General features: G+C 36.5%; 1 protein-coding gene across 1 annotated transcript in view; it reads right to left on the reverse strand.

The window, feature by feature from the left end:
* LOC114651332 (claudin-10-like) overlaps window positions 1-6,978 on the reverse strand; it is a 46,297-nt gene extending 39,319 nt beyond the window's left edge. The window contains exon 1 of the mRNA XM_051926795.1: window positions 6,692-6,978. Within this exon, the coding sequence (XP_051782755.1) occupies window positions 6,692-6,905 (214 nt within the window). The 5' untranslated portion in view covers window positions 6,906-6,978. The remainder of the gene's footprint in view (window positions 1-6,691) is intronic.
* Window positions 6,979-23,592: the final 16,614 nt, after the last annotated feature.

Below are 23,592 nucleotides of genomic sequence, written 5' to 3' on the forward strand. Positions count from 1 at the left end.
ACGTAACACCTGGCTACAGCAGATAGATGGTCATTTCCGGAGGTTAGGACTGTCTGCCTGGGGGGATTGCCAACCAGAATCTCGAGCTTTTTCATTGTGTGGTGGGTACAGCAATGCACTGTACCAGTGCCTGCTCCCCAACCTGACCTGACCTGATTAATTTCATTAATTTTCATTAACAACAAACTGTTTCTTGCCATGTACATATGCCTAGGGAAAATGTAGATATATACGGTATATATATATATATATTTATATGTATATTAATTAGATCTGGTTGTATAAATATTTTAATTAGAAAAACTTTGAGTGAAGGTTTGTTTTGCACTTTAGTGGTTAAATTTTGCTTAACAAAACCTGGTTAATTTTGGTATTTAGTATACAGGTACTTACATTTATTAGAAATTATCATAGTATTTAATTTATTATAATAATCCAAATAATAGATTTGCTGTTGTTGATTAATCTGTTCAAAGCACCTTGAATTGCATGTAAATGTATGATAAGGTTATCTATAAATAAAGTTATTATATTTATTATTAATAATAATAATTTCCAGTATTTTCTGCTTTTCATGTTTGTGTTGTGTAATTTTTTGTTAATAGTTTTGTGTCTTGGCATTCTACACTTTGTTTCTCAAATTGTCATTTGTGTCACGGTGTAGGGATTTTCTTATAGGTAAAATAATTTCATGACTCCACAGTGCGTGAAAGATTACTTTTGTTTTGTTAAGTCTGTCTTGGTTGAAGGGAATAAGCATAATATGGTATATTAACAAGTAATTTCCAAGAACGCTAACTTGTACTAAGACAATACAATAATCCAGAGTGCATACAGTAAAATCCACACAAAGTGCGGACCTACTTTACCAGTTCCTCATCCTGTGAGGTAGCATCCCTAACTACTGAATTGTGAATGAATATATATAAAGAGAAGAGAGGAATGCATTAATATACTGCACAAATATACTGCAAGGCCATCTTAACGTATGGGCACAATGGGCTCTGGCCAGGGCCCCAGGAGCATGCGTGTCCACGATGTTTCTGATGCCTATGTATGTTTCTATTTTGCTATGAAAACAGAGGCCCAAGCACAATACTTTGCCTGGGGGCCTATGACACTGTTAAGACGGCCTTGAAATATAAATCTTTCAGCTAACAGTATAGGTCAAAAAGGAACTTAGGGTTAACATAGCAATACAGAAGAAAGTAATGCAAGCCAAATTAACATTTAGAGATACTATATCTCTAAACTGGTTTTATGGTGTGTGTGACAGTGTAAGAGAATTTCTAGTAAGTTACTGTTAAATTAATGTATTAAGTGGAACAGATAATAAAGGGTTCTGTTATAACACACCAACAAGATAACATTTAAATGGAATATTCTAACTTATTTTCTTGTCATTCTGAATAGAGACTTACTCTGTATTTATTCAGCCTTGCACTTAGCAAGGCATAAAGTGTAAACAGTTTCAAACCTTAACTTAATGTAATACAATGTAAAGTAACTTGTATCTTGTACCTTGTAAACATAAATTTATTAGTAGAAGAATAATGTAACTTTAAGCACATAATGCAACTGAAGCTTAATATCTGAAAGCCAAGATTTTAACAACACAGAGAAGACACCATTCTTCCCCTTTATCATTTTTTTTAATTCTGTGTGTCTAATAAATGTTTCCTGAATTCTTTTGTGATTTGTTCTTCTTTTTTTTAAATTAGCTCAATTGAACTATGGATTTTATTTTATTACATATTCTAGTTATGCTGAATCCTTTCTTGAGAGCTTAGCAGCTGCTTAGTTTTTTGAAATTGGAAAAGATGCAGCTGCAGACTGAGTGGTGCATCCAGCTGGACAAATAATCAGACAAAAATGGTCCAAATTCACTAACTTGTAACTCTGTATGGCCAAGGGAAGAGAGAAGCAAACGTCTTTTTACTTAAAAAATAAGTAGTTTAACCAAAACCACAACACAAATCCATACTGAAATTTAAAGCAAAGTGAAGTTAAAGACAAGAATTTTTCCTGAGAATTCTATCGTTGTCTTTCTTTAAGGGGTCTTAAAGTTTGGACCATTGTTTGGTACAAGCTTAAATATCATAGCAACAATGATGTCACGTTTAATACGGCACATGACCACATTTCTAGTAAATGTGTAACACCATAGTGATAAGACATAAAATGTGGAGGCACTTATTACAAACAATGCACTTTAAGTAGATAACCCTAATTGGAACTGTGTACGTGGATGAAGAAATTAAAAAAAAAAAACACCCATGTTGTAACTTTAAATGACAAGCAGTGGTACAAGGCGGATGGTGTCAGAGCTCCTTTGAGAATGGATGGATGGAGACTTTAGCATTACATATGAAGGATATAGTGGTGGATTCTGTCTTGATGTTAATGTACAGTGGTATAAATCAGAATGGGCTCTATATACTCTGAACTGCATACTCTCTTCAACATTTACATTGCTCTACATATTGTAAGACTTCAGCAACTGTTTGTTACAGTTCAGAAGAGCAATTTTAAGACAAATCCTATTCATGTAAGAGATGTAATAGGTGATACATTACACGATTCGTAGTGACCCTCATGATATTTCATCTCTGGAAATTTCAGCTGTTTTTAATTATTATTAATATGTAATCTCTCTGACTTTTTTTTTAAAACTATGGTATGTCGTAGGCTAATAAAAGGAACATAAAGGTCCATAAAATAACCATTCATGCAATTACAAGGCAGACTTTGAAAGATAAAAAAGCACAATAAAAGAATTTTAAATATTAAAATTAGAATGCTATTTTTACAAGAACTCTTTCACAGTACAGACTAGCACTGGTTTAAAAAAAAAAACCACAAAATGATTTAAACAATATGACTGGTGACGGGCACTCCTGAGCAGACTCTGACCTCAAAGTAATGTCAAAAACATCATATATATATATATATATATATATATATATATATATATATATATACCCTGTATATATATATATATATATATATATATATATAAAAGAAAGGGATTTATTATAAAAAAAAATAATAAACAGATAGGTACATTGTTCAGGGTAAAGACAAAAAAAATAAATGGACAATACAATATACTAATCTACCAGGTAGGATGGCTGGTCCACTTTCCGACCTTAATGTGTATTTATTTATTTCCCTCTTTTTTTCTCTGGCCTTTCCTCCTCTTGGCAGGTGTAATAATGTACAGGAAAACCCAGCTATCAGTTCCAGAGCTAGGAAAAGGTTGGAAAACTCCTGAGGGTCATCCTGCCAGGAATCCCAGAGACACTGAGGCCCTATTTTGAATTTTAGCTTTCCAGACATCCCAAATGTTAAACTTTGATTTCCGTGAGAAGGCCAGCAGTACCGTTTCTCCCATGTAAACAGTAACCTTGTCCAGGAGTAAGCAGTCTTAGAGAAAGGATGGATTCACATGATCACAAAGGGGCAAAGTCTGTTTTAACAGGTACAAGTCTTCCACTGTGTATAGGTCAGTCACATGGAACGCAAACACAGCTAGATTTAGAGAGACCATCTTACCTCCTGGCACAGAAAGAAATTGTATATAACTGTAAAAAAACAAACATATCCATGGAGATAACAAGCAAATGCCAAATAAATGATGGCACTAATATCTTGTATTTTCCGTTATTAAAAAAAACTGTAACATCATGCTTCATGAGGTACTCTCATTAACACATGGAATAACAATGAAACTAACAATCGAATAAATGAATTTCACTAAAACAAAATACACATTTATCCACAACAGCAACAATGTGAACAATTTGCAGTCAATAAATTATTACAACTCGCTGTCATCACAAATGTTTTCTACAACAGTTGTCCTGTACTTTATTAAAGGCAGAAACACATTAAACATATCGTTGGGCCATTTTGGGCCTGTCATGTTCAGCTTCCGAGTATCGTACCAATTTACCTGGACATGACAGCAAAAAAACATAATATATATCTTAGCAACAGTCAGTCTCCTTGGAAACAGAAACAAATAACAAAAAAGTAAGGAAATATAGTACCTTATATAATTATTAAATAATTAAAACTATCTAGGGATGTCATGCAGATTGACTTTAATTGAATCTCCATTTCTTGATCTCGCCATCTTCTTATATAATATGCTACCGTGGCTGTCTGTTTGTCTGTCCAGGATTTTAAATCACTTGTAGCTTGCAAACCGTTTGACCTATTGACCTGAAATTTAGTACACATATACTACGTGACCTCTACTATCTGCTTTTGGGGTGATGATTGACCTCCAAAGTTATTTCTCTTTTTATTTTATTGTAGAATCAACTCTCGGTAGCGGGCAGCAGGGCGGCTGTGCAGCGAATGTGTACGGGCAACGTTCTCATCCCTACCATCTTCACCATCACTTCCCCTACCCCGTCATATCTTAAATCATTCTTGAGGCAGATTGAAGACTTATGTGCCAGCTTAAGTGAAAAACTAAAGAAAACGTACTAAGTAATTGCAGCACAAACACTGACTTGATCAGTTTTAACGTGAAAAGATGCCGACGAAAGAAGAGAAGAAGAGGGTCGCTAGGGTGGAGAAAAGAAGTGCTGCACAGGAAACAGCAAGCGCATCAACTTCTGAACAAACGAATGGTAATTGTGCAGAGAAACAGTATGAAAACTATGAATACTCAAGTCAAGTGTATTCACTGCACGTTACTATGCAGTGCACCGTTACTGGTTGTTATCTATATATATAAAATTCTTTTCGCATTTGAAACGGAAATTACGTATGACCACAGAGGAACAGGAAAAACATTCTTAATAAACCTGATTCTTGCCGAGAGAGCAAATGGTGACATAGCTCTGGCTGTAGCGTCATGGGGAATCGCTTCTACATTATTAGATGGAGGCCGTACAGCACATTCGGCATTGCAATTACCATTAAACCTCGCTCATGACGAAAATCCAATTTGCAACATACGCAAGGGCTCTGGAAAGGCAAAAGTCTTGCAACATTCAAAGATAATAGTTTGGGATGAGTGCAGCATGGCACATAAAAGAGCTTATGAAGCCTTGAACAGAAAAATGCAAAATCTCAGAGATCCTACCAAAATAATGGGAGGTACTGTTGTTTTACTCGCAGGAGATTTTTGTCAAACATTACCAGTTATTCCACGAGGGACACCAGTGGATGAACTCAACACATGTTTAAAATGCATGCTTCTCCCACGGTCAGTAATATGTCGCATGTTCTCGGGTAGGTACACTAAAAAATGAATACATTTATGCACGTAATGGGCAAACAAAAAATGTAGTATACCCGAAACCACTGCAGTAGTACTCAATGTATCTTTACTTCTTAAATGTTAATGTTTTACTGTTTAATAATTTATACGCTTCTTATATGTTGTTCAAATTCTTTTATCAAAATATTTTACTGTTTAATAATTTATATTTATATGCAATGTGCTTCTTATATATTACTTCATATTCTCTTATGTTAATGATGTTAATAATGTTGTTTATATTGATTTCTATATTATTGTAAATGCTCTTTATTTGTTGAAAAATAAAATTGCCAATTAACAAACTTATTTTATAAAAACTACATTTTATTTTTTTCCCTTGCACTCAGTGAGCGAAGCCACTGGGTAATCAGCTAGTATAAAGTAAAAAAGGAAGATTTTATTTTATTAATTACCTTTGTTAGTGAAATCACATGCTGTTTTTTGGCCCAGTTGAAGGTATCTTTTATTATTGAATGTTAATGATACTTCCTATGCTAATTTGATTAAAGCCACACTTTTTAATTGCCTGCAGTTTCATGGGAGCCTAGCTGGAAAGTGAGGGCCACAAACCTAAACTCCATTTGTAAAACCACAGCTGTAATCCAAACGTCCACTTTGTTTGTTTTTTGGGCCTTCATTTGGGAACGCTTTCTGCAGCCATTACAGGGGAATAAAATGATTGCCTGCTTAATCATATATCACGTATGCTTTCAGATCTATAGACTAACACTTAATTCATATTGCTGACCCAGCCACTCAGTTTCCTACCATCATATCCAGTGCATGTTCATAAGGCATCTGTGTCTATCCCAGAACCATTAGGCACAAGACAAGGCACACCCACAGTCACTCCTACCAGCCCAGTTATGAATTGTCAACTAACCTGACATACATGCCTTTGGGATGTAAAAGTAAAAATCATAAATTTTGAAAAAACTCACACAGACACGTGGACAAAATGAAATCTCCATACAGGCCATGCCCAAGCCAGCGTTTGAATTCAATCCATATGAGGTAGCAGCACTAACCACTGGGTGGACCTTAAGGTCATTTAATACTTTTGAATAGTCAATCGCTAACGGTATGCACAGGACTTTCACCAAAACATTTCTCTATTCCTTTGAAATCTAATTTTTTGACACTGAAATGTGAATTTCTCCTTGGGATTAATAAAGTATCTATCTATCTATCTATCTATCTATCTATCTATCTATCTATCTATCTATCTATCTATCTATCTATCTATCTATCTATCTATCTATCTATCTATCTATCTATCTATCTATCTATCAATGTAAGTAAGAAGGTGTCTTCACTGACACATAGTTTTAGGCAGTCAAGCAACGATTACATTAACATCTTAATATGCTATACATTTTTAAAATATTTATCAGTCAAAATGTAACTCACTGTCCAGTTTTAGAATGGTCAGATGCCTCCTGCAGTGTACAGCCCCCAAAGCATTGCCAGCGCAGCTCCTCCAGAGGCCCTGAAACACCCACGTCGCTGTAATTACAGAAGAAGCTCGGCTTGTTGTTTTCCATTCATCAGAGATGGTTGAGGCCAAGATAGCACCAAGACCACCCACACACCCCACAAAAGCCAAAATCTGCATTGCCTGCATTGCGTTAATAGCGTTCAGTCCTATTTGGAAGCCTGTAGGTAATTGAGTGGCCTTTGCAGTGGGAATGAGACGCAGGCGAATTACACGTTTAACACATGTTTATCAAGTAACTGATTTACGTGTAAAACACCGATGTGCTTCACTGAGTAGTCTAGGTAGAGGAAACATAATAAGATTTATAGTTTCTAAAATATCACTGTCATTGAGGACAATTCAATTAGATTAGTAGGAAGCTGGTAATTCTTTGTATTGTTTTAATATATATATTTTGCATTTTATTATGGATTTTCAGCAGTGTTAACCTACTATAGTTTTAATAAAATTAATAATTGAACAATCTATGAAGTCTGTGGAGCAAAGTCCAGTGCTTTGGTGTTCAACACTTTCTGTTCATTTGTTATTCTGTTACTCTGCCAATAGCCAGAAGAGACAATTGCCTTCCTCACCCAGAAATTGGAGTTTAGTACAACAGAAAAATGAATCTCCGTAAATCCATACCAGATACATCCTTTAGTTTATTGTATTAGTAGAAATACTGCAAAAGAAAAATAAAAGGATGCATATGCTGGTATTGATTATGGTGTAAGTTTGGTGTCAGACATATATACTATACATCCACCCACTTCCTGATTTCAAACTTGCACCAATTCAAAGACTCAGGGATTTTATTTCAGTACTCATTCACACAAGTAAAAGTATATACATAAAATACATATGTACCTAAAAGCGAATTTATGGCAGATATTAAAATGTACATAAGAAGAATACCAAATGTAGATTGCAATTTGATCAAATAAAAAGTCCTTACATCTTCTATTGACTGTAGCCGTCCACTGCTGCTGAAAACAAGTTTGAAATTTTAGAACAATATTAAATAAAGGCACATGCCCCTTGTCCTTGAATAAATCTAAAAGATTTATTAGATAAGAGGTGGTCATTAGTAGAGCGAAGTGCTCAATTCAGTATATAAAAGGATTTATCAAAAACTAAAAGGGAGTTGGCATATAATAGATTGAAAACTAGGGGTAAAATAATGAAGTGAACGTGCATTTCAACATGAAACCAATGCAGATGATTAGAACTAGAACTAGACTGGTGTGTGTGTGTTTTCTCAAGGTATTTGTATTCTTCTTTCACAGCCCAGAAGAAATTCAAATAAAATTAAATGACAATCATAACCTGACCCATGTGTGGGGGGGCTTTTCCAGACATGTACAGAGTGATGAGCTGGCTTTCTCAACAGATTGGCCTCAGACACCCTAAGACTGGATTGAGTGGGTTTCACAAATGGATGAAAGGATTTCCTTGATTTCCTTCCTCTATGCTTACTCCTTGAGTAAGCATAGCTGGCATAGTTTTGGAATCATAACCCTTGAACTATTTTTAAATTATTAGCTATGATGTTAGCTCTATAAAAAGTATACATTCTCTCCATTTTTATATTTCCTTACAATAATGAGCATGCTGTTCTGTGAACTGGCACCCTCTGTATCGACTGATTTTAATTCTGTATCTAGTGCTGCTGAGACTGACTGTGTGCTCTTGTGACCCTATAATTGATAAGGGAGTTTCAGAAAATCAATAAATGTGATTAATTAGTATTAATAATCATGCCTAAGTGAGTGTGAATGTATATGTAAATATATCCTGAGATGGACTGTGATTTGGTGGTTCTAGAATACACAATGCTCCCTGTACCCTTAACTTTGATGCTGAACATTTTTTGGTGCTGGGACAACTATTTGAAATTCAGATATCAGCTGAACCTCTTTGTAAGAGGCTGAGAAAGTTTTTTATTGCTGTAACCATGTTGGAAATGTTGGACGATTATTATTTAGATTTATGAAACAGGAAATGAAGAGCAGCCATATAAGGTCAGTCAGTCAGTCATTGTCTAACCCGCTTTGCCCTGAACAGGGTCCCAGCTAGCATAAGGCGCAAGGCAGGAACAGACCCTGGACAGGGCACCAGTCCATCACAGGGCGAATACACACACACCCTAACCACACACTAGGGCCAATTTATTGGCACCAACCCACCTAACTTTCCTGTCTTTGGACTGTAGGAGGAAACTGGAGCACCTGGAGAAAAGCCATGCAGACATGGGGAAAACATGGAAACACCATGCAGGGATGACCCAGGACATGAACTCATACTGCGAGGTAGCAGGGATACCATTGTGCAGTCAAGCAACCCATTGTAAAATGTCAAATGCCAAAAACAACAAGAGAAGACTAATTGTTAAGGTCAGAAAAAAAGACAAAGTCATAATTAATAATCAAAATAAGAGATCCTAAATGTGTTTAATGTCCTTTGTCTACCTCACTATCACTGTGTATTTGTTTGTTTAGCCATTATTCACTGCATGGACGCAAGGCACAGTGCACCGCCATCTTAAATAGATGCTGCATGATAAGGTCGAGTGTCACGCCAACTCAGGTCATGTGCCTGGTAACAGATATCGTTACCATCAATTACATGGCTATGACCACAAAAAAAGCAAACATAAAATGGCATGAATAAAGTAATTCTAAAAATGACTACAAATAGTGAAAAGCAATCAAAAAACAAGAGAGAGAGATAAAGTGAATGGCTTCTGCTTTTTGATGTACAAGGTTAAGGAATGGCTACGTTTAAGGTAGGTCAAGGTAAACTGTATTATTTTTTTTAAGTTCAGCAAGTCAAGCACATTAAAAAATAACAGACAAAAGGCAGGAAAAATATATTGTAAAATCATGAAAAATGCTCACCTGTAGTATACAGTATGCAAGGATCTGTTCCAGTTCTTATTAATGTACTTTATATCATTCAGCAGTCTAATTTCTGATGGGAAAAAAAGATCGCTTATTTCTTCCTCACTGCAGGACTTTTTCTCCAAACTTACAGTACAGAGGATAAAGCTGGATCATTAAGGACTTTGATCAAGATCTCTAAGAACAGGATCTGCATTGTAGATGTCTACAGAAATTTGATCAACTCCAGTAACACTGCTTGCAGCTTAATTATGCGTAACATTTTAACTTTATCCTGAGCATGCATGTCTCCCAAAACAGTGATTAGACCAAAGGACATAATATTCAGGGAAAGATACACATTTAATGTCTGTTAAGAATAGATATCTACATAAACCACAAGCTATGACTTAAAGTACTACCAACTATTTGTTGCATTACGTAGTGGACGTTACTTTGAAAGAGTGGGACTTTCAGGTACCTGCAGGTCGATAGATTTTGTAGACTGGGAAACTTGAGCAGGTTGATAAGCAAAACAAGACTGGTTCATGTAAAGAGTTTGGAAAGCTTCAGGGACACCTCTGGATGTCTGTGTTTATCTGAACTGGTAGTAGTATATGTACTAATTGTTTAATTCATTGTGACTGGTGGGTGATGACATTACTGAACTGATCCTAGATGAATAGGAAAAATCTTTATATATAATACACTACCGTGGCTGTTTGTTTGTCTGTCCAGGATTTTAAATCACCTGTAGCTCACAAACCTTTTGACCGATTGATCTGAAATTTGGTACACATATACTACGTGATGTCTACTATCTGCTTTCGGGGTGATGATTGACTTCCAAGGCTATTCCTCTTTTTATTTTTATTTTATTTTATCAACTCTCAGCAGCGACCAGCAGGGTGGCCGTGTGGCGCATGCGTACGAGCGCCGTTGTGAATGTGAATTTCCCATTGGGATTAATAAAGTATCTATCTATCTATCTATCTATCTATCTATCTATCTATCTATCTATCTATCTATCTATCTATCTATCTATCTATCTATCTATCTATCTATCTATCTATCTATCTATCTATCTATCTATCTATCTATCTATCTATCGTTCTCATCCCTGACACCTTCGCTGTCACTTCCTCTACCTCTTCATATCTTAAATCATTCTTGAGGAAAATTGAAGACTGAAATACCAGCTTAAGTGAAAAATTAAGGAAAACGTACTAAGTAATTGTAACACAAACACCGACTTAATCAGTTTTAACGTGAAAAGATGCAGATGAAAGAAGAAAAGAAGTGGGCCCGTAGGGTGGAGAAAAGAAGAAGAAGAGCTGCTCAGGAAGCAGCAAGCGCATCAAACCTCTGAGCAAATGAATGGTAAACATACAGAGAAAGAGGATGAAAACTATGAATGCTCAAGTCAAGTGTATTCCCTGCACGTTATCGTGCAGTGCGCCATTACTGGTCTTTTATAATTCCTGACGCTGACTGAAGGTTCAAGAAGAGAATAAATCACACTTAACCTCTTAAAAGAATCCAATAGTTTCTAATAGAAAAAAAATGAACTGAAAAAAACTGAAAAGAAAATCTGAAAGTTTAATTGTGGTATTATTAAAATAGTGTTATTCAATAATTTAAAAGACCTGATTGAATTAGGCTTGTCCAGTGACCTATGACTTAAACCCAGACAGATTTCTTTACAAGGTGTATTATTAGTCTTTGAACATTTTCAAAACTGTGCTGTCGAGGAGAATGTTTAGGCTTAATATTAAAATGAGAAATCCCATGGGGCCTAACTTAAAGTTTTGCTGTGCAACACTAAACTTAAGAACTGTGAACAGACATGGAGAGTTTGGGTTTATTCATGTGGTCTTGAGTGGGCGGTCACAGTGCAGATGAATTGAACATTGCTACTTGAAAAATAAATAAACTGTCATCAGTATTCTAATCGGGTTTGTTTCCCAAAAGCATTGTAATGCTAAGAATGTTGTAAACCTCATTGTTAAGATCAGTCATTAATTTACAGGCTACTATAACTAGAGTAGTACATTAAATCCTTTGTAATCTGCTTGCTCTCTAACCCACGTGTTAATTGCCAAGCGCTTTATATTAACTGGCTGGAAAAAATGTATGCCAACCGTTGTGACAGACAGCGGTCACCATGTAGTGCTCATTAAACTGGCGTCATGACAGTTTTCTGCACAATTAAAACACTAAAATGTAAACTTGATGATCTCATTTTCATCTTGAAATGCATTTGTAATATTATATTGTATGAATGCATTAAGTTCATTCAGACTATTCCCACTGTTAATAATTAAACTTTGTAATCCGATAATATTTCTGTGTTCTTTAAATATTTTGAAGAATATGCGTTCTAACATTGCAGCTACCTTTACACTGAAAAAAGTATAACCTCCATTCAACTTAAAATAATTAAAGTAATGATTCACACTTAATATTTTCAATCTGAACCAATATAATTCTTTTTATCTTATTGAACCCACAATTTTTAAGTTGAGGCAAATCATTTAGAGTGATTGGGTGCAATTAACTTGTTTTATACTGAAGTAAATCTATTTTTTAAGTTATTACAATTTAATATGGTTTATTGGTCGTAACCTGTTTTTATGATGCTATTAGAAATATTATGAACATAACACATTCCAATGCAGTACTTTTTACATTTATTTAAAAATCTAGTGCAAATACACAAGCATTTTGAAGTGTAAATCTTAAATATACAACAAAAAATTAGTAAATGTTCCTACAGCTTTCTTGAAGGTATGTTTTATTATGAGTCCTTATACTTAAAATTAACAGTTGAGAAACAGGGTTACTTACCAGAAATCCTCCATTATGAAAGTCTGCTGCTGAAAATGACCAGACCTGTATAGCCACGTCCTCCACTTGAGAAAGTGTTATTCTTTTTAGGCAGTTGGAAAACCAGCACGCTGGAAAGTTTGACCAGATGAATATACAAACGGCCCTCGCACTCCGCACACAAACAACCTAAAATATTAGGTTAACTGAAATAGGATGTTTATGTTTATTCCCTCCACCATAACTTACTTTGGTACAAACAAATTTTTTTACTTTGATTGAGATCTGTAACCAAATATTTCAAGCTACAACACTACATGACTAATCTTAAGTTGCTTGAAAGAGAAAATTTACGTTGAATGAACAACATCAAATGTTATAATTTTGTCAGTGTACTTTGACTGGGACATTTTCTGTATTACAGTTGCTTAGGGAGAGATGTGGAAGGAAAGAAAAGGGAACTACAGGAATTGAGTGTTGGCAGTGAATAGAGAGAGATAGTATGAATGCAATAAAGAAAATCCACTGAGTAGAATATCAATTGAATTATGTACCTGTATCTCCGGCCACATCTTCATGAACCTATTGGCAGAATTTGTCATTGTGTCAGAAGGCAAGGGTGAATACTGGGTGATAGTGGCTGTCTGCTTTGTGCATGACTGTTGACACCTTTGACTAAAACTCTGACAGAGTGTGAAGAGCAATGCCATGCAACACATCAGCATACCCTCAGCAAAGGGAACCCAAGATTTAGATATCGAATGTGATCAGATTTTCACATCAGTGTGGATGCTCTAGGATAACTGTTTGTACAATGTTAATAACATTGCTATATACCTGCTAGCGAAGAAAACACAACCATATTACTAACAAATTTTTTTTCTGGCATACAGCACTTAAATATCGTAAAGAAAATAACAATTATAAGTGGAAAGAAAAGTCAAGGAATAAGTCAACAAGGAATAGTCCCTGCAGCCATCTAGGTATATAGCTCATCCAGGCAGTGAACCAGTGATCATTGTTTTCACCATAAAAGAATAGTAGTTTGTTAAGGTCATTGAGAAGATGTTCAGAATGATGTGAGATAGAAGATAGATCTGGAAGTCAGATGTGGAATACAGGTACAGCACTAGTTTACAGCAACTGCTCAGGTTCCTCCTCCTTGGCTGAGAAGCAACATATCAAGAGCTATTCAGTTTTGCAAAGAAACCACAGAAAGGTGTTACTTGGGGCCAAAAGGTTGGGAACACAAGAGAAAGCCTTCCTTCAATGGGGGAAATATTTGCTCTCAGATTAGTTAGATCTCCATTTCACATTATACTGACTGAAAAGGTAGTCAGTAAAAAAATATTGTATAAGCGATGACCAGGAGAAAGGATGTGGTCAAAAAGTGGGCAAGGGTTGATACTGGAAGTTAGAAAGAAAGTGTAATAAGCTAAATTGCTATTCAAAAATCATAGTTTAATGTTTAGAGCTAGTTTCTATTGCCAGGAGTCACAAAAATAAGAAGTGCTTAATCGCTATTTAAATCAATCTCAAATAATGTGGGAAGTGCACATGGTGAGCTTCACATGGTTGTTCCAATGACGTCACCCATCATGCACTCCTGGTTTATCACAGGAAAGACTGCCACAGTAACAACCATGCCACTGTCCCAAAATGATGGCAAAAACAATATAGTTATAAACATTTCAGAGAAGTATCTGTATAAAAATAAGGTGAAACATTGAATTACTTGTGTCTGATAACCCCATGAAAGAAGTCAGAATGAATTTTATCTTGAGCAGGAATTAATGGAAGATACAATTCATAACAGAGCCTCCAACCTAGGGTGTGATACCTGGTGTCACACATGTGCACATGGGAGGCAGCTAAAGGGCTTGAGTAAGGGCAGTTCCGAGTCATACCAGGATGTGACAGAGTGCAATGACTCTTTTTCTCCCTTTCCTGCCGACCATTCACGGGAGATTCCACCTGGCCCTCTTGACGTCACTTCCGGGACCGAGCCTATGGAAGGAGTCCTTTCCGGCTCCGGCCCCTGTGATGTCACGTCCAGGCTCGAACCTATGGCTGAAGACCTTCATGAGCCCGACCCCTTTGATCTCACTTCCTGTCTTCCCCTTTAAAAGCCTCCACCTTTTCCCTATTCCCTCAGTTCTGTTTTGGACTTGGTTTTGTGCACATCAGTGCTGTATACATTTTTGCGACTTTGCAGCCAGGATACCAATTACACAGGTGGCTGCCCCAAAACTTTCTATGATTCTGAGTCGAGTTTGTGACACTGGACATGTCCATCAGGTTTGGAAACTGGAAATGAAGTTTAGACAGGAGTTCTGGAGTGTGGACATCGCTGGAATGGACCCAAGAATGTCTATATGGCTGTACCCCTGACAATATACTAAGTCACAGGTGTCGGACTCCGGTCCTCGAGGGCCGCAGTGGCTGCATGTTTTCATTCTAACTATCTTCTTCATTAGTGAGCCGTTTTTACTGCTAATTAACTTCTTTTGCTTTAGTTTTAATTAACTTGACTCAGGCCCCTTAATTGTCACTTTTTCCTTAATTAGTAGCCAAACAATAATGAAACAAGCCACCATATCACCAGCTCACCTGTGGCACTGGGGTTATGCACTATGGACAATGTAAATATGGATAATAAACGTGTGGTGGACTATAAAATGGTGTCCGTCTGTCTGTGTCCGGGCTATTTCTCACAACATTTAAATGGAATCACATGTTTCTCATTAATCTTTGGCAAAGTGGTAAAACACTTTTTATTAAATCATACTAGAAGAAGGTCTTCTTTTGCTATGATTTGATAAAAATTTTACCAGACTTTCTTCTGGATTAATCAGCGTATCTCCCATCACAGTGTTCTACAGACATGAAGTTCAACCCCAGCTGATAAACATACTGCATTTATTTTGCTTTCCAGGAAAGAATGTTCTTCTACCTTGAATTCTGGGAACACATAAAAACAAAACACAAAATCACAGAAGGATACAAAGCAGGAGACTTAAGCTTTGAAAGAAAGGAACAAAAATATAATAAGCAGGAAATGTTTCAGAACATGTGGTTTTATTAGAACAGAAAAAAAATTGACAAGTACAAGCCACTGAGCCCAACAAAGCTTACTAATCCTGTCTACCTAATTAGTCAAAACAGCATCAAGATGTGTTTGGAAGGTCCCTAAAGTTCTACTCACTCCTACTTTCCCTGTTCTTAAGCTCTTCCTCCACTTATATCGACTCAGCTGTAAGACTGGGTCATGTGGTGCTTCTTTAAATTTCACTATTTTGGTTTATAAGCCCTGGACCAGCCCAGACAATTCTATCAGGTTTGTCTTTCTGATGTATGACTCTCAAAATAAACCATTTTCTTATACCTCAACCCTTTCTAATTTTTTCTGTGTTTTTTTCTTCTTTGCCTGTTATTCCCCACATAAACGTTATCTCACACACCTTCCATACACTATTCTTTTAAATGCCAGAGACACCCTTTAAATCTGGAATACACAACATCTCTCTAAACTGAAATGAGCAATTGAAGCAGCATACAAGAACTAAAAACAGAGTTTACTTTAGGGTGTCTTACTGAACTTACCTTAAACATACAGATGAAATTCCTCCAGAAGAGACATTTTCTGAAGGTTTTATCTATCTTCATACATTATGAATATGATGTCAAGTGTGCAGACTCGATTGATTTCCTGTAATGTACTATGAATATCACCAAAAAGTCTTGATGACATCATATTATTTGATGTCTTAGTATTAGACATAAAGGCTAAGGCCTGGTAGTTTACAAGACTACTTTGTCTGCATCTGCTTCTTAGGCATGTTTAATAATCATTTAATAGAATCATCCATCCAGATCTAGGGAACTTCTGTAGTCCATCTATGGATCAAGAATGTCGATGGTGCTTTTCATTCTATTTCAGTTTTTCTTTCCTTATTGCTGTCCATTCTCTTTCTCCTAGCCATTCTTTAATGTCATCACTCCATCTTCTTGCTGGCCTTCCTACTCCCTGTTTACAATTTCTTTTTTTCTATCATCATTATTATTAGCATCTCCTTTCCCATTCTGCACATGTGCCTAAACGACACAACTTCTGTTCCTTAGTAGCTTCTCAAATCACCAACCAGAAAGCATTTGAGTGAAGTTATTTTACTAGGCTTTATGAAGATCTTAAGCTTTCAGGCCATTGGAGAGAGTAGCCCTAACTTGTGATAGCAGAACATCCAGGGTAGCAGATTCCTTTGTGACAATACACATTAAAAATGACTGGGCTCCTGTGGAGGATGTATTGCAGACAAGTGCACGGCATGCCAGTCACACTGTGAGTAATCTTGCTGCCTATATATAGAGCTGCTCAGATGACTCGCTGTTGTCCCAAAAACCTTTCTAGCATTTTCAATGCGCTGTTCCATTGTTTGACTGCATCAATCACAAGTGTGTGTTTGTTGGCAAGTCCAATAAATGCTGCTTCTCTTTAAGCTCATGACTAGCTGTACTGCTACAGTGGAAAAAGTTTGCAACACACTTCACTCGACAAAGCAGGCGAGCAATTGTTGGAATACAGTGATCCCTTGCTATATCGTGCTTCGTCTTTCGCGGCTTCACTCCATCGCAGATTTTAAATGTAAGCGTATGTGAATATATATCGCGGATTTTTCACTGCTTCACGGATGTCTGCGGTCTACAGTACGTGTGCTTCCTCAGTTGATTTGCCCATTTGAATTCAAACAAGGGACGCATTTGAATTGAAACAAGGGACTCTATTGGTGGATGGCTGAGAAGCTACCCAATCAGAGCATGCGGTTAAGTTCCTGTGTGCTGCTGATTGGCTCAGCGACAGAGTGCTGCATTAACCAGGAAGTACTAATCTCACTCATTCAGCATTAACGTGCACAAGCGCCAACAGAAGATGCAAATGATTGCAGAAAAGGTAAAAGTTTTGGATATGTTGAAGGAAGGAAACAGCTACACCGCTGCAGGACACCATTACAGCATAAATGAGTCCACGATTCTTTTTATTTAAAAAGGAGGAAAAGCATATAAGACCTACGGCCGCAGTGTCTTTTAACCAGGGCGCAAAATGAGTTGCAAGTGGACGTTGTAAGGCAGTAGTCTGGATGGAATCTGCTTTAGGGATTTGGATTGAAGAGTGATGGAAGAAGAACAACGGCGGTGCTACACAGTCGCCTGAAGAGGCTCCTTTAGAATTTGTGAATTTCCCATCGGGATTAATAAAGTATCTATCTATCTATCTATCTATCTATCTATCTATCTATCTATCTATCTATCTATCTATCTATCTATCTATCTATCTATCTATCTATCTATCTATCTATCTATCTATCTATCTATCTATCTAGAAGAGCTGTAACGCTATCCTTTGTTGTGCAGTAAAATTAAACTCATCGTTATCTGACAAGTTGTCGTGTCATTGTTGGTGAGTAACCATAATTAATTATTTACGTACAGTACTTATTACATGAACATAGTTTAGTGTCACTGTACACACATTTTATTGTATACAATTGTTCTTGCATTGTACGTATTTATTGATGGTGGCCTGTCTGTCGTAATGGCTGTAACATATGTGATATCGGAGACGCTCGATATCTTTAAAATAATATTTAGGTTTTACTGTGTTTACATACATAATTTCAACGAATCTTACCTAATATCTTAAGAGAATACAAAGGGTTTATGCTGTATAATTGTGCGTGAAATGTTTATAATAGTGTGGGAGAGTTTATAAGGGCTTAAAATATATAAAAATAACCACATGAACATATGGTTTCTATTTTGAGGATTTTCTTATTTCGCGGGTGGCTCTGGAACGCAACCCCCATGATGGAGGAGGGATTACTGTATTCAGAGCAGCCTGCGATACCAACGTGAGTGTGTGCTCAAAGCAGCTGACTTGAAGTAGCTCAATAATAGAGCCTTTATCAGATAAGATGGCTGGTTCTTTTTCTTTTATACTCCGTTCATTCAGTGCCACTGTCCACAAGCATCAGCTTTAGATCGTCATTTTAAAATACTTCCTTTTAGTCTGAGGACTGTGAGGACACATTTTAGAGATTGATTAACGTGACTGCTGACAACTGAAAACGTGTAACTTGTAGAATTACAGAAAGATACGAGAATTCCTGATGTATCTTCAATTTCGACTACTTCAGGATATTTTTAAATGTTCAAAAGGAGAATAAATTTGGCTAACAGTTTAGGATTATTTCAAATGTCCAAAAGGAGAATAAATTTGGCTAACAGTTTAGTTAAAAGGTGTTGCTGAAATTTGTCACATTGTATTAATGCTCTCTATGCATGGTTAAGTCATTTTAAAAAAAATGTCATCACAAATATACCAGTCAAGATAATTACAGTATTCAGCTAAATTTTTAACATGTGGACTTTATCAAAATATACCAATATAATCTATTTAAAAAATGCAATTAATAATTCTTGACAATACCACAATAGTGCGAAATGCAATGCAGTGTCATGCGGAAATTAGCAGGGCCTCTTCTAGAAAAGTACCCAAATTGCAAGTACACTCTGAGTCTTGATATGTCATAGTCATAACTCACGCTGATGTCATGTCAGATGGTTATCATTAGCGAAACATGTTTTTCTGCATTAATATTTGGACATGTTTATGACCTACAAATAAAATGTGAGTTTCAGTGTTTCAGCGGGAAGTGTGAAATTAACAAAGAGGTATCATCATGAAATCTCTTATCAGTTTCCAGGTTCAGAGACGAAAATCCATTTTTCTTGCCTTCTGATTGGAAAAGTCATTGATGACATCTTCGTAGTCTAATCTGGATGCAATATCTTTTTCTATAGATAGGATCCACAGACCACAAAGCCTGTCTTGAGACATGGTTGATCTGTACTGGAGTATATAACTTGACAAAACTGCTTGAACGTGACATGCGGACCTCAAAAGTGGGGTTCCCTTAGGCGCAGGGCCTGGGGGACATTCAAAAAGTTTCTGCACTTTAAAATTTTCTTTGGAAACTGTGAAGGCGGGAGGAATAGTAATTGGGCATTTAAAAATTGGTATGACGTTGGAAAAATTGTATTGCAAATGAAGATAACTGTGAAAAATTTCTCATAATTTGTTTTTGAAATTCTTAATAAATAGAGTTAAAAAAGTGCAGAAACTGTTTGAATGTCCCTCATATAAATAATTCTGTATAGAACAGGAAGTGTTCTTTGAAAGTGCCATCCATAATAGTGCAGGGGAGCAAAGGAAATTTGTCATTTTTTGTCATTGGGATAGATAACCGAATGTGCCAGAACTTTGGCACATCCAAGGTTTACGTAACTTCCAATAAGCGGGTCAGTTTTTCCAGAGGTTTGTGAATGTCAAGTTAAACAGATGGATCTGTCCAAATAGAACTGTGGCTTCTATGTGGCATGTGTGTATACCATAAAGATAATCATCCAGAGACAATCTATCACATTTTGTTTTGTGCAGACCTGCTATACGCATCTTTAAATGTTATCCCTCCCCACAGGGCATGCTGGGTATTGTAGTCCCAGGGGACAGCCCTGTTGGGTTCCTTGGGGTCCACTAGGGGGAGCACATGCACCTCTACTGCATGTGGCTTCAACCTCACCCAGAAGTGCTTCAGAGCTACAGCTTAATACCACCGTAACCAATCTTATTTGGGGAGGAGTTTCACACCAATAAAATCCCTCTGTTTGTGACAAAACCTCTGAGGCTAAGGATCTGTGCTGGTATCCAGAAGGTTGCCTGTTTGAATCCCCGTCACTGCCAAAAGAGATCCTACTCTGCTGGGCCCTTGAGTAAGACCCTTAACCTGTAATTGCGCCAGGGGCGCTGTACAATGGCTGACCCTGCGCTCTGACCCCATGGGGTATGCAAAAACTAACAAATTCCTAACACAAGAAATTGTATAAGGTATAAATAAAGAACAAAAAAAACCCAAAAAAACCTGTGTTTGGGAAGCTGGAGGTCCCCCCGGGTGGCCACAACACTAAATATTGCCTTTTAAGTGTATTGTTTTGGTGGTTTATGGACTTATTTTCATTAAAATTTATTTTAATTGATTCATTATTAAAAGATGACAAGCTTTTATTAGAAAGCCTTGCATATACTGAATGTAGCTTTTTCTGTACCACTGTTAATAAGGTCTACAGATTTGCAGTTGAAATTTATTTAAGACAAATGTCTATGATTGTGACATTTTGCAAGAAATTTCCATTTATTATTACCTTTCATACATAGTCTTTATGTACAGTATGTATGTATTTATTTATATTCCTGGAGAAAATGGTCTTTGGTACAGTGCAGCCTAGGAGACTGTGTAGACCAGTTACATTAGTCCCCCTACACACATTTTCATTTGCACTGTATAAGCTTCTTCTGTCCAGAATACTCTGCATATCCTCTTCTTTCTTGATCATAATACAAATGACTAACACTTTATAAAATGTACTGGATATGAATATCGATTAATAGGTAAATTGAACCCGAGTAGTGTTTCTCACATAAACCTAGAAACGATACTACTCCATGCTTAGAACCCAGGAGAGTCAATATTATGATTGATTGTGAAGGCTTATCCATTCATCCATCACATCCATGCATCCTGGATCCTGTTTAATCCAGTTCATGGTCACAGGAGTCAGAACCTATTCTGACCACATCAGGCTCAAGGCAGGAAACAACTCTTAGAGTGGACCAGTCCATTACAGGACACATTTACAGTATGTGTGCTACTCTATATGCTGTAGCTCTGTGTTATGCTATTGGCAGGGTTTCATCTTTGGCTAAAGTTTCTTTTATTTTTATTTACTCTTTTTGTTGTCATTTACATATTATTTTGTAAATTCAGTTTGTGCATTAAAAGGTTATTTTTCTATGGGTATGGTTTTGCTTTATGTATTACCTTTTATTACTGTTTAATGTTAATAGTAGTTTTTGTTTTATGTACTCCATCTTCTTTATGTTGAGCCTAAGATTTTGGGGCTCCTGATACTGTAGCTGTGGGATTACTCGAGGTCTTTATAAGCAATAGCGAGGGAGAGGGAGAAGGTCTCCTTTGCATCTGAACTAATCCCTTGACAAAAGTGTCAAAAGAAACAACAACTGAACTGAACCGGTTACCTTTGTAATGCTGTGTCAATGTATTTTTATAATTAATTGCTTCTTACACAAAATTGAATCTGTTAGTAGTTTATTTTGGGTGTTTAAGATTAAGGTAGACTCTACCCTATCTCTAGACAGAAGAGCAGCTTCAGCGACAGACTGCTGTCACTGTCCTGCTCCACTGACAGACTGAGAAGATCGTTCCTCCCCCAAACTATGCGACTCTTCAATTCCACCCAGGGGGGTAAACGTTAACATTATATAAAGTTATTGTCTGTTTTTACCTGCATTATTATCAATCTTTAATTTAATATTGTTTTTTGTATCAGTATGCTGCTGCTGGAGTATGTGAATTTCCCCATGGGATTAATAAAGTATCTATCTATCTATCACAGCAAATGGTAAATAAAATATTTATAATAAAAAAAGTCTTAATTATGATTTCTATATTACTTTTCCTTTTCAGACTGAGCCAGTTCAAACAGTCTTACCAGAAGAAGGCCATTCTGATGGAACAGTTCAAGGAAAAGTTTACTGAAGATACTTCACTGCTGGAGCAAATTATGCAATGTCACTTAATCTACTCATACTCAATATACTCGCTCAAGTATGTGAATTTTTTTATTTTGAGAATTCACATGTCTGCAAGCTTAAACTCTTAAAAATGTATTTCACTGTGAAAAGTTATCAGGATTAGGAATCAGGACATTAGAAGGTCAGCTCAGGTTGGATGGTCTGGAGACAAAGTCAGAGAGGCGAGATTACGTTGGTTTGGACATGTGCAGAGGAGAGATGCTGGGTATATTGGGAGAAGGATGCTAAGGATAGAGCTGCCAGGGAAGAGGAAAAGAGGAAGGGCTAAGAGAAGGTTTATGGATGTGGTGAGAGAGGACATGCAGGTGGTGGGTTTAACAGAACAAGATGTAGAGGACAGTAAGATATGGAAAATGATGATCCGCTGTGGCAACCCCTAACGGGAGCAGCCAAAAGAAGAAGAAGAACACAATAAAGAAATAAAATTAGAATGTTTCTATTACGTCTTATTTAAGTACAAAATTAAAATGAAATTTATTTAAAATGTAACAAATTCCACAATTTTGCGGTGTTTGTGTAGTGAATTAAATGCCAATGCTTAAAGTGAAGATACATCCATGACTTCTTGTTACGAGTTGTTTGGCAGAACATATTATTGATGATGAAAAGGTGTGGCACATACTGTCAGCCGTAGTAGACTGTTGCTGTTACTTTTGCCAATCTTCTTGCATCCCAAGCATTCCTTCCCAGGCTTGATATTCAGGCACAATTATGGCATTAAAGTCAACAGAAATGACTTTGAGACAGGAGAAACAAGTGTAAACTCTTTGCAGAAACCATCCTTCACAAGCGCTGAGGTTTTTAACAGGGAACATAGGCAGTGATCAGCGTAATGAACATCTTTCGGTTGAGCAGAAACCGCAGAGTTATCAGGCAATCTTCAAGGAATTCAGGAAAACTTGAGAGGTTACATATTGGTTGAAATTTAATGGCAAAGCCAACTTCAGCTTTGCAATATTTCTTGTGACTACTGGGTGTACACACTGCACTAATCTGTTAGCTAACACTAATCTGTTAAGTGTGTTTCACTCAAAGTCAGGTTGTCCAATTTATAGCTAGCTACTTCTCTAGTGTTGTGTGTCTTTCTGGCCTGGATGTTTGGATATGTACTGTCCTGTACCATCTGTACCATATATTTACTTGGGGTGGATTGCAGACTTGTTGAAACATACAGTGGGTGTATTCATTCCTGATCAAATGGATTGACAGATTGTGCAATAAAATTCAAACACTTTTCGTTGGTATTTTATGCTCTACAAGCTATTGGTTTTACACTTTTTTTATTATGTTTTCAGCATGCTATGTACATAGTAATATGAAGAAAGTGAAAGTGATTTGTTTTTGTTCATTTCAGTTTAATTATTTTTAAAAGCCTAATTGATTTTACGGTCTTTTCATGTAG

This window comes from Erpetoichthys calabaricus, chromosome 4, assembly GCF_900747795.2.
Source record: "Erpetoichthys calabaricus chromosome 4, fErpCal1.3, whole genome shotgun sequence".
NCBI lineage: Eukaryota > Metazoa > Chordata > Cladistia > Polypteriformes > Polypteridae > Erpetoichthys > Erpetoichthys calabaricus.